Source organism: Thunnus albacares, chromosome 21 (genome assembly GCF_914725855.1).
Source record: "Thunnus albacares chromosome 21, fThuAlb1.1, whole genome shotgun sequence".
Taxonomy (NCBI): Eukaryota; Metazoa; Chordata; class Actinopteri; order Scombriformes; family Scombridae; genus Thunnus; species Thunnus albacares.
The window spans coordinates 11,727,169-11,739,236 of NC_058126.1; the positions used below are offsets into that span (position 1 = coordinate 11,727,169).

General features: G+C 41.9%; 1 protein-coding gene across 22 annotated transcripts in view; it reads left to right on the forward strand.

Moving 5' to 3' along the window:
* Positions 1–12,039, forward strand: part of si:ch211-285f17.1 (sickle tail protein homolog) — a 113,676-nt gene extending 101,637 nt beyond the window's left edge. For 8 of the 22 annotated variants that reach the window (XM_044339439.1, XM_044339447.1, XM_044339440.1 and 5 more), the window contains 11 exons: positions 1,140–1,270; positions 1,897–2,044; positions 2,736–3,237; positions 3,538–3,733; positions 3,865–4,160; positions 4,804–4,959; positions 5,246–5,368; positions 6,837–6,917; positions 7,017–8,672; positions 9,202–9,333; positions 10,390–12,039. In XM_044339439.1, coding sequence (XP_044195374.1) covers positions 1,140–1,270; positions 1,897–2,044; positions 2,736–3,237; positions 3,538–3,733; positions 3,865–4,160; positions 4,804–4,959; positions 5,246–5,368; positions 6,837–6,917; positions 7,017–8,672; positions 9,202–9,333; positions 10,390–10,932 — 3,964 coding nt within the window. In that variant the 3' untranslated portion in view covers positions 10,933–12,039. Of the gene's footprint in view, positions 1–1,139; positions 1,271–1,896; positions 2,045–2,735; positions 3,238–3,537; positions 3,734–3,864; positions 4,161–4,803; positions 4,960–5,245; positions 5,369–6,836; positions 6,918–7,016; positions 8,673–9,189; positions 9,334–10,389 lie in introns of all 22 variants that reach the window. The other 14 variants (XM_044339454.1, XM_044339455.1, XM_044339451.1 and 11 more) reach the window with 12 other exon arrangements.
* Positions 12,040–12,068: the final 29 nt, after the last annotated feature.

Genomic DNA, 12,068 nt, shown 5'->3' on the forward strand with positions numbered 1-12,068 from the left:
TGCAGCAACAGTATTTCAAACTCTTCTCATTTTAAGTCACATTCTTGGGACCCCATACTGTATGTTTCAGTTGCTCTCTCCAATACTATCTTAAAGACTTCATTAGGCTGTCTATAAAAGCTGCCTGTTATACCCTGACACACACAGATACACATTATGGAGATGTAGTGTGTCTGTTTTCTGTCTGTGGGAAGCTTGACAAAAAAGGAAAATCTGTTTTCTTTCTCATCAGCTGGAATTTCCCATCATCATTCCTATTACCAACAGGCCATGGCGTAACAGGGCATTTAACACACTGCCTCCTTATTGCCTTTCCTCACTCCCTTCAGGGGACCTCTACAAAAGAGTGTTTCTCAAGGGTACCTGGCCACAATGAAACACCATTTTAGTCCCTCTCATGCAATCCAACACTGCACACAATGTTATCGTTTAGTGCATTTCCCCTCGGAGAAGCAAGTTTTCTCGAGCACTGAGATGGCTGTGAAGCATCTTGATATGTTTTCTATGTGAGGAAGTGCTCTCTCATCAAATAAGCCCTCGTTTGATGTGTAAACATTTGTGGTTTTGGGATAAGATCCAATTCAATCTGGTCTAAGCAATTTGATTTGGACAGAAAAGTGCACTGCTTAGTGGAAAGTTTATTAGTCTGTATTAATCATTGTGCATATTCTACATATTATCTAATTTTCTCTTTTTGTAGATCATGTCCTTAACTCTTTGCCTAGTTAATGTCACTGTATGATCTATAAGACAAAGTGATTATGTCCTGCCCCCTGGTGTTTGTAAAGAGTAAATGTTCATGGTTGTGACAGTCTTTTTATCTATCTCTGTTATCTTTCAATCAAATTGAGTCCCAGTAGATGAATGTCAGTATAACAGGAAAAAAATGCATCCAAGTTGGAATTACATAACTACAATGAGACATTTGATCATGGACTTTTTATGTAAATAATTATTTGTTTAAAAGAGGGAGGAAGAGTTGAACAGGTATTGTTGTGCCACGCTTCCATTCATTTTTATTTTTGTCCTTGAAAACATGCACTTTTGTCAAAATTCTTTGGATTCACTATCTGAATTTTCTCTCTCAACCCAAAATTATTTGTCCTTTCATTCCATCCGACATGTTTTGGTTTCTGCAGTGAGCTGGAGCAGTACGTAGGCTCTCTACAGAAGGACTCTGCAGCATCACACAGAGTGTTGACCCTGAAGGACGTGGAAGAGGGGGCAGTGACTCTGAGGAAGGTGGGAGAATCTCTGGCAGGACTCAAAGGTAAGATGACAGAGAACATACTAATACTGGGCTGTGTATATCCAGTTTTTGGTTAAATTTAATGGTTTCTTTGATTATTGATATACAAGACAGTGCCTAATACTCAAGTTCTTCCAAGTAAGTGTCTTATTGAAATTACAGACTGACACATTTGTTTGTATATTATTAGTCTTATACTTGCCTCTTGTTAAACATTGGATATCAGCCAATAGGGCTGATATGTTGGATGTCTACGAACTCTCAGACTCGATTCTTATGTATAAAACTCATAAAACTGTATTTTCTTCTCAAAAGTTATTTACTTGTGTAATCATTCAATAAATGTATTTCTAAATTTAAATTCAGTATTGTATCTCAATGAACAGCTGTGGTGAGTCAGCCTTAAAGAGCTGGTAACCCTAAAAATGTTATTAATAAAGTTTATTGAAGAGTTGTAGTGTCATGATAGTCTAAATGCGGACAATGCAGAGAATAATTGCATACTTGTAAAGGATTAAATGTTATTTTGCACAAGATATCAACTATCAGCAGCTTTGAAACAAAACTTCTGTAAACTTAAAAAACTTACATTGCCGTAATAGCTGTTTAAAAAATGCATGCATGTTTCTCTGTATGTGTTTCCACAGGAGAGTTTCCAGCCCTACAAACCAGGATGCGGGCTGTGCTCAGGGTGGAGGTGGAGGCCGTCAAGTTTTTGAAGGAGGAGCCCCATAAACTGGACAGCATGCTGAAAAGGGTCAAGAGCCTGACTGATACACTCAGCAGTCTGAGAAGGTAGAGGAAAGATAAAAGAAAGAAAAAAATGTCAGAGGAGATAAAGTAGGAATCAAGAGAGGAGGTGCTGGAGCATAGGGGAACGGGGAGAGTGAGCGATGGGGAATGGAAGATGAAAACAAAAAGCGCTCCACAGAGCTACTCACAGGGGTCTGTGATGTGGGAGATTGTACTGTTTGATTACGCGGGCAAGCTGGCCTTCATCCCATCAAAGAGGTCATTCTGTGTGGACAGAGGAGTGCGGCATCAAATTTGATTTACTTTTCATCGCCTTCACTGAACCGATAGGTGAATTAATTTGGTGGACACTGCAGAACTTCATTCCCATTTTAATATGTCACAGACACGAATCTTACTCTTGAAGTTCTCTCACTCTCCCTCCATGACTTCTTGTCTCCGTTGCCAAACCATAAGACGTTGCATCATAGCTTTCAATGGTATTTTCACCCCTCATGTCAGAATTAATTAGCATTACTTGTCAACTTTATTATAAGGTTTGATGTATTTTCAATCTGGATGAAAAATCAGAAAGAGCATAAATACTAATTTGGGTTGTGAAATAGATTTCTATCAATGTTGAGTTTTGTTATAGAAAGTAATTTTGTGGTTATTATGCTAAGAGAACATTTGAATATCTTTACTGGATTTTTTTGCAGGTTTGCATCACATACAGTATCTCTTATCTCTGCAGATGTGCTACTGAGGGCCCTCAGAAAGGACCTGATCCTTTGGCTAATGTCCCAGTGGACAACAGTCCTTCAGCAGCAGCAGTAGTAGAGGCCCCTGCTGAAGCTCCCTCAGCATCAGTCCAACCTGGCTCCACAGCAGACCCACTGGAACCCCAGAGCTCCACCATCAGATCAGAGGTGATGCCTTCCTCCCCGATGGTCATCCATCATGTCCAGAGCTCCCCGGTCCACATGCAGCAGTCCCAGCAGTCTGCAGCCTTGACCACTCAGCCCAGTCCTCCGCTCACCCCTAGTCCCACTCATGTTCCCAGTCCCAACCCAAGCAAGAGTCAAGGCCGGGAATCTCCCAAGGGGGCAGACTCAGATCCACCGAGTCCTGCCCGTCATAAGAAGACACATGGGAACCCGGTGAATAATGGCAACGGCACTGCCAACCAGGTTCTTGTCATAGAAGAGCTGCAGAACAGTCAGGACAAATGCAAAAACAGAGCTATGTCCATAGAGGTATGCTTAGTCACCTGCCTGATGTAGTTTGGTCTTGATTTATTTTGATCCGACAAAGTAAAGCTGTGGTGATATTCAGTCTCTGTCATCAGCCTCCTGCAAATGTCAAACCAATCAGCTCAGTTAGTTAAAATGTAGACTCTGAATAGCATTGTTTTGCCCACTACTGTAATTAATTGTAATTAATTATCTTATTTAATTATAGTTGTCCTAGGAATAACATTTCCTTACTCAGCTTCCTCAGAATTAGAGAATTTGTTTGAATCTCTCTCTCTCTCTCTGTTCTTTTTCACCCGATAGGCAGCAGAAAAGGAGTGGGAAGAGAGGAGGCAGAAGATGGGTCATTATGACGGAAAAGAGTTTGATAAGATCCTCCAGGAGGCCCAGGCCAACATGATGAAGGGCATTCCCTGTCTAGAAGTGGAAGAAAACCCAGCACTGCTCCTTGCTGCCACTGGAGAACAAGACATCCACAGCCCTGTGGAGTCACCGTCAGGTACAGACAACACACAACCACACAAAAGTAACTTCAAGACACAAACATGGACCCAAAGTATTATACTGTACAATTAAAATAACGTTTAAGGTATGTCTTAATTATATCATTAATCTCTGTTTACTATGTAGAAGAGCCCCAGTCTGAGTCTCTCTCAGACAAACCAGCCAAGAAGGGGCCTGAGAAACTCCCAAAGCCTGTGATGGAGAAAGCAGCCAAGCCTGCACTGGAGAGACCCTCGAAGACTGCGACCAAGCCCACTGACAGTTTTACCAAGCAGGGGTCTGAAAAGTCCAACAAGTCTCCACCACCACCACCTCCTCCGAGAAAGACCTACCCCAGCTCGAGCTCAGGCATGACAACTACACGATCTGGCGAGGTGGTCTACACCAGCAGAAAGGAGTCTGTATCAGCTCAGGTTAGTCTGGTAAGAAGTAGTCTTTTGAAACATGGTCCAACCACATCTGCAGCTTGTTATCTGGTCATTGTACTTACTTTTCTAGCTTTTTCAGTTATTTCAATTTATCTATTCAACGTATGTTTTTTTTTTCTTTAAACCTCCATAATTGTTTTCCTCAACATAGTGGTAACAGCAGAGCTCTTTCAGCCTTTGTACATATACTGAAAGTATACTGTCAAGTTTAATAACAGTTTGTGAAAAATGAGATATATTTAATCACTTAAATAAAAGAGGTGCTTGACATTTTAGGAAATATCCTTATTTGCTTTCTTAAATGAGAATATCAACTTTCTCATGTCTACGCACGAGTGTGGAACTGGAGACAGGAGGCAATTAGTTCAGCATAAAGACCGGAAGCTGGGGAGACAGCTAGCATGGCTCACTCCAAACTAAAGGATATGTTCTAGTTCCACACTTACCAAACAGACATAACCTAAGAGGGGTATTGATCTTTTCATCTAACTCTTGGCTGGAAAGCAATCCTAAAATGTCAAACTATTCCTTCAAAGAATGATATCTTTGTTGAATCTGGCTCTTTGGAACATAACTAAACATTCAAGTCTTGCTTTATGGCTTCCGTTATGTATTTCCTTCTCATCTATTTTTACAGGAGGGTGAAGAAGAGGGCCCATCTCCCACTCCTCAACCCAAGCCCACAAAGGTTCCACCAGAGACCAAGCCAAAGTCTGCAACCCCTCCTCCTGTCCCTGCTCCTGTTACTGGAGAAGAGGAGGATGAAGGGGACAAGATCATGGCAGAGCTCCAGGTTAGATGCACTCACACGCATATACATTCCCTCAGATATGTGAACAAAACCACATTATAGGTTTAAGGCCTACTGTATTTTGCTTGTTTCTGCGCTGTGGGAGTGGGTTGCCTATCATTTCTTCCCATGGTGGTTGACTTCCTCAGAAGTGGCAAAGGATGGGCACTGACAGCTGATTTTGTCACGTGTTGGATTTTATAGCTGTGGCAATGATGAAGATACTCAAACTCCTTCCCTCCTCAAAATCCTTGTCCCCATTTCCCCCTCGCTTTTCTCCACTCTTCAGGTTTTCCAGAAGTGCACAGTTAAGGATATAGGGGTGAAAAATTTGGTAGAGCCCACCACTCGAATTGAACCACAAATCAGAGAACTAAGACCAGGGGCTTTATTGCCCCTCAAAGAGAAAAAGGTAAAATGTATGTCGCCGTACAGCTGTCCACCTAACTGCCTGCCTCTGCCAACTGTCTGATACAATCGATGGCTGTGTCTAACACTTCTACAACTTTGCACCCTTGCTTTGGCTCGAGAGAAACCTGTAACAGCTGCCTCCAAAACCCTCCTTTACTTGCTGCCTTGTTTTCCTTCCCTCTTTGGTTCTGCTGGATATCACAGCTTGAACATTTTTTCGGGATTAAGTCTGCATAAAATGAAGCCTCTGAAAAGATGCTGTGTCTTTTGTGTGTCTGGACAAGACAATGATGTGTTTTGCCACTGATTTAATTATCACTTGTCTTTTTCTCCAAATAAAGACCTCAGCACTGTATTCTACAGGCAATTAAATCGTCTTGTGTCTTTCTTTAATGACATGTCTTCATACAAAATCATCACACTAAATATTTTTTAAATGATTGACAATTGAGAGAAACAACACAGTTAAAACTCAAGTGTGTAGACACAACCTGTTTTTGCAGACTTGGTTCACTAGAGGTCAGTCTGGCCACTTTGCATGCTTCTCTCCCTCACTTATTTCTGAGGAATTACTTTTCTGTTTCTCTGCGTTCTCTGTGCTCAACTTCACCTCAATTTGCTTTCCCAGCTTTACACCTGTGTAACCAGCACAACCCTTTAGTTTCTTCACATTAAGCCATTAAACAAAAGTTGCATTTAATATGATTCAGTGTGACAAAGAGGACGGGTACAGTATGTTCACATGCAAGAAATCTGACTAGTTCCCAGCTATAACATATTCACATACACAAGATAAGAAAAAGCATAAATGCAAGTTGGCACAATGCTGAGTTTTCAAAATAACTTTTGATTTGATGTAGTGTAAATCTAGGTATAAGCTTTCAGAGTGTAGAACTGATTAGAGGTATACTATAAGTATATGTTAAGATACTAGTTACTGTAAGTAATACAACATAAAATATTCCACAGTAGCTAATGATGCAGAGATTATGGCCCAAATGAAAAGTGAAAAAAGTGAAAGTGATTTGCAGAGTGTTAACAGTGCATATGGCATTAATAAAAAAAGTTAATAAAAGCTAATTTTAAAAAACACCAGAAACCAGAGGTAAAGACAGTTTATTGAAACATAAAATCAAAACTTAATTGCAGAACTGTCACTAGCAGTGCAATAAAAGAAAGGATTAACAGACAGAATAAAGATTTTAGCTGATCTTGCTGTTCTAAAAAAGAGAGGCTTATAGTCTTAGCTTTTAAACATATGATAATTATTAATTTTTCCTGCATGCATTTTAATATCCACCATTTAATATCAGAACAGCATATAAAAGTCATGTCATGCAGTATGAAACTGCTCACTGCAGTATTGACACCATGGATGCTACTGCAATCATGTCTGTGAATTCAGTTAATCCACAGCAACCTGACACACCAGTTGCACAGTAATATTATTCCCTCACACACTGTCCTAGCAGAACTCAGAGCCCAGTCGAGAGGATAAAGATCCTGACACAGATGAAAACGGGAACACTACTGTCCGACAGAGCCAAGGGGTATGTATGACTTTTTATTGTCGCCATGATATTCATGTATAGTTAACGTATATTCTAGACCTTGAGAGTTTTAAACTGTGACTTTTTTCCATTTCTCAGGTGATATACTATGTGACTGGAAAGATCCCCAAAGACCATCCACCCCCATCAGGAACGGAGGAAACCCTTGAACACCGAGAGCCCACACAGCCTCCATCACAGGTGTCAAATGTCAATGTTAATGACAATTCTCCAAGCCAGCAACAGCAGCAGGAGCAGCAGCAGCAGCAGCAGGAGCCACAACAGCCACCCAAATCACCCCCACCTATAACTCCTCCACCTATATCACCTAAACCTGTGGGACTGAAGGGATTCAAACTGCCCAAGAAGCAAGTTAAACGCTCAGAATCCTTGAAGACTAGTGCAGAAATGGAGAAGGGAAATATCCTCAACAAAATTAACACTGAAAAGAAAAGTAAAGTCACTCAGGAGCATGTTTCTTCTAGTAAGAATGTAATACCCGAGCCTGTGGCAACCTCAACAGTCAGTACTGTGAGAGAAGGACCTAAAAGTTCTGGTGTGCCACCAAAAAAGGCTCCTATTGAGGACAGTGATCCACCTAAAACTAACTGTGAGGAGGGTGATGAAGAGGCTAGTCTCAGTCCTGACTTACCTGGAGAAGAGGCACCTCCACCCCCTGACAATATAGCCTTTATGATCACTAATACCAAGGTTCAGGCCCTGTCTTGTGGTGAGTACCAGGAACTGGTCAATGCCAAGAAAGGAAGTGTCCAGACTGTTACTGTAGGTGGTGCCACAAACCGAGGTAACACCACATCGGATCCCACTGTGCCCCCGGACAATGGCTTCCACAAGAAGCCCGTCATCATCATTTTTGACGAGCCCATGGACATCCGTTCAGCTTACAAGCGCCTTTCCACCATCTTTGAGTGTGAGGAGGAGCTGGAGAGGATGCTAGCAGAAGAGCGCATCGACGAGGAGAGTGAGGAGTCTGACACGGAGAGGAGCGGTTCGCTGCAGGTAAAAGCCGGAGAGACCAAGGTGGTTGATGGCAAAAAGGTCAGCTCTTCACAGGGCACTGGAGACCACACTAGCTTATCGTCCTCATCTTCATCTTCAATCGCTGAACTGACAGATAGTGGAATGAACATGGAATCAAATGGAGAAGCTAAGCAGGATGGTAAGAAGAAGTTCAAGTTTAAGTTCCCTAAGAAACAGCTGGCAGCGCTGACCCAGGCCATTCGCACAGGCACCAAGTCAGGCAAGAAAACTCTACAGGTGGTCGTGTATGAAGACGAGGAGGAATCCGATGGCACTGTAAGGCAGCACAAAGAAGCGAAGAGATTTGAGATTATGCGCTCAAAACCCTTAGCAGACACGTCTAAGTCAGCCCCGCTGAAGAGGCAGAACTCGGACTCCCTCGGCAGGACGGATGAGATCCGGAAGAACACCTACAAGACACTGGACAGCCTAGAACAGACCATCAAGCAGCTGGAGACCACAATAAGTGAAATGGGACCTTGCTCCCCTGAGGAACCAGTTTGCACAGAGGATGCGAAAGGAGAGAATGGGAAAATCTCAGGAGTGGGGCTGAAGAGGTCCTCCTCTCTCCCTACCTCCAAAGGGTCTGGCCCTAAGATACTCAGCAAAAATTCATTGCAGAAGAAGAATAAACCTCAGCTCCTTCCTCGGCCTGTAGTCATCCCCACCACCACCAACACCACTGTCCCCAGTGCCCCCAGCACCGTACAACAGGTCTCTCTCTAGTTCTTGTTGCTCCACAAGGCTTTGGGTCCTTCTCTTTCAGTTTCAAACCTACCTTCACTCCAACCTTAACCACTGAAATTACAAAATCATTAATCCACTCCACAGGTGCTAGGAAATGTTGGAAATGTCCCCTGTGGCTTTCTCACTCTGTAAAATCATGGTGACATGATTAAGGGTGGCATTTTGTTGGGTTCCTGCCTACCATCTTTCTTCTTCAGTTCATTGCTAAAACTCTGAGGTTTTCAGCAAGTGACAAACTCATTATCAAAGACACTCTCATGATGATTAATCTTTGTTATTGTCCTTATTCTTGACTGCATGTACTACTGTTCATTGAATGTAAGGTTTATGGTCCCACTGGGTGCATGATCTTTCACTGGTGTTGATTATTGAGGTGTTGAATGAACAGGTTTTTTACCTGTCAGTGTCCTGATTTTTCATACTTCCTATATGGTGTGTTTTTTTTCTTTCTTTTGTTTTATTTCTTGTTTTGTTTTTCGTTTGGATCCCCTTGCAGAATACCAGTGTCGCTTCCCCTACTAGTCGGATGCCCGTCCCTTTGTCTGCGAAGTCCAGGCAGTCGCCGGGTACTACTGACAAAGCAGGAAAACAGCAAAAACTGCAGGACGCTCAGAGGCAGTTCCGACAGGTAGTTTTACTGTAGGGCCTTACCAGAGACTAGAGGATATAAACTTATAGGGATCGAAAACATGAGGCATGTATTATAAGGGGGAAAAAGACTACCAAAGCTGTGAGATTTCAAGTGTTGTGAAAAAAAATAGTCACTACGGTGGCGACTGTGGATCTGTTAATGTTTCTCTCGAGTCTGCTCTGACAAGAAGGCATGTTTGACTCTTGACTGTTACCCCATAACATCACTGTACTGTATGCTTCTGCATGTCCACACTGCTCATGGTTTTCACTGTGTTGGTGACTAAACAAAAAAATGGAAAAATGGCAAAGAAAAGTGGAATCCTATCCTGTCATCATCTGAGTTGTCATCACATCTCCAGTTCCCATCACAGCTGAGTTCCTAAACAGTGTTGCCAAATCCCAGGATGCTTATGGCTGTGTTAAAATACGAACCTAACTGACTTTTTCGGCTATGCTCCTCCCTTCTCACAATGCACCTCTGCTCAAACCCAACATTACTGCATAGCTTCTTAACCTCACGGTGATGTATTCCCTTACCCACAAGACCTCGCCACAACTCACCATCTTGCGCCGTCAGTTTCAGTGGAATACTGGCCCACATTTCCCCTGTCTGCGCTCACTCTTCAAAAGCCCTAACCCTGTAATCTAATCTTCGCCAGCCCTCCTCTGCATCTTTGTCTTCTCAATTTTCAACCACAGCCCCTTCACAATGCCTAACAAACCCTCTAACACGCAGGCAGTTGTAGAGATGCCCCTCCTGTCTGCCATCGCTCTGTCTAACCTTTGCAATGTTCTGTTTCCTGGTAACATGACTCTCAATTCCATGTGTCTCACTTTTCATTGTAACCTAGAAAAAAATAGAAATTCTGTCTATGTTGTTTTTGGTGTCTTTTAGTTGTGTCTTAGTAATATTAATGTTTGTGCAGTCATAGTATGTTTCTATGTCTATAACTTGTAGAGTTTTTGTTAACATCGTCTTGCCTTTTATATGTATTATTTGATCAGATTTCCTTTTTGACAACCAGTATCTGTTTGGCATCTCTGTTTGCAGGCTAACGGAAGTGCTAAAAGAGTGGGAGGGGATCATAAAACTACTTCCCCTACTATACCCATCTCTAAAATCCCTGCTTTTTATCCTAGCTCTACTAAAGGCAGCTCCCAGTCTGCACAAAGCTCAGATGCTACTAATCCCATTAACCCAGCCTCCTCTTCCTCCTCCTCCTCCTCCTCCTCTGTCACAAAGTCCTCCATCCTGTCCTCTCACACTCCTCGTTCCAGTTCCCTACCCTCCTCCCACATCCCCTCCCTGTCTAACGGATCCCTCAAACTCCCTACACCCTCACAGCACACAGGTAAAGCTCTCTCGTTCTCCTCGCAGACTCAGAATGGTCGAGTGCACTCCTCCTCTTCATTCTCCTCCTCCTCATCCTCCTCCTCCTCCTCCCCCTCCCCTCTGTCGCCCACACCTTTGGGCCCAGGTGGAAAGAGCATCCGCACCATACACACCCCCAGCTTCACCAGCTACAGGTCCCACAACGGCAGCAGCGGCAAATCCTGCATCCCAACAGCCACAACAGCTAAGGACACTGCCTAGCCCCATTATCACCCCTCTGGCTTTACAGCATAGCAGGTAGACCTGGTGATGTTTCATTTTATATAGTGTTGGTTTGTTGTTTTTATTCTGTTTTTTTAAAGGTGTTGTAAAAGTATTAAGTGATGCACTCCCCCCATTCATGTTTTATTTGACACTGGCATTCTCACATCAATGCTTTTATCTCCATTGAGTTGCTACTTGGATTTTGATTCTTTCTTGAAGGTGTACCAGATGTTCTGATGAAATATTTTATAACGGAACTAAAAAAAATATTTAGTTTTGCCACTTTGTAGTTGAAGTGGGAGGCTCTCATGGTGTTGAAAATATATTTTTCTTGCTGTAGCTATGAATAGGGAAAATAGACTTGATGTACAACCACAAAGACCATGTAAAGATTGTGTTTTATTTTTCAAAGCAGAGATTGAATAACCATAGTATATTTAATCTTCTATATTTCTTATGTTGCCAGACATTCAACACAGCCCTTGTAAATGCCTTTTATGAATGTATACACAATGTATACAGACATTTTAAAGTTGTTCTCATTATTAACCTCTGTTTTTTAAGAGTATTTTCTCATAGTTACCCATGTAAACTGCCAATTTCTTTTACAGATTATGAAAAGTGGTATCATGAGTAATACAAATTTTCATTTTAGTGTGCCTATTTGCCAAAGTTGTTGTACAATGACTCACTTTAGGCCTAACCCAGTCACAAGATATAGGGGAATTTACATGCACTCTCTTGTTGTGACCTCAGTGTTTGTACTGCTGGTCTCGGTTTGTTAAGTTAACATGTATTGTTGTCTAAATGTAAACTGTACTAAAAAACAAAGTGATGAATCAGTTCTACCACATGTACATAGATGCTTCTACTAAGAAAATAAGTAGTTTTGTTAACATACCAAAGTTTATATGTATGCATGCCTTTCAAATACTTTAGGAGAGTGGTGTAAAAGAAGAATTATGTTTGCACAGATAGATTTTGTAAATATTTGGTTTTCTCTCATTTTTTGTAAAGCTTTAAATCATACTACAAAGGAGCAATGTGGTAAAGACAAAACTGTGTCGGAGTAGCAAAAATAAAGACTTGCATGCTTGTAAAGTATTGAGCTTCAATGTTTTCATTTTCTGATC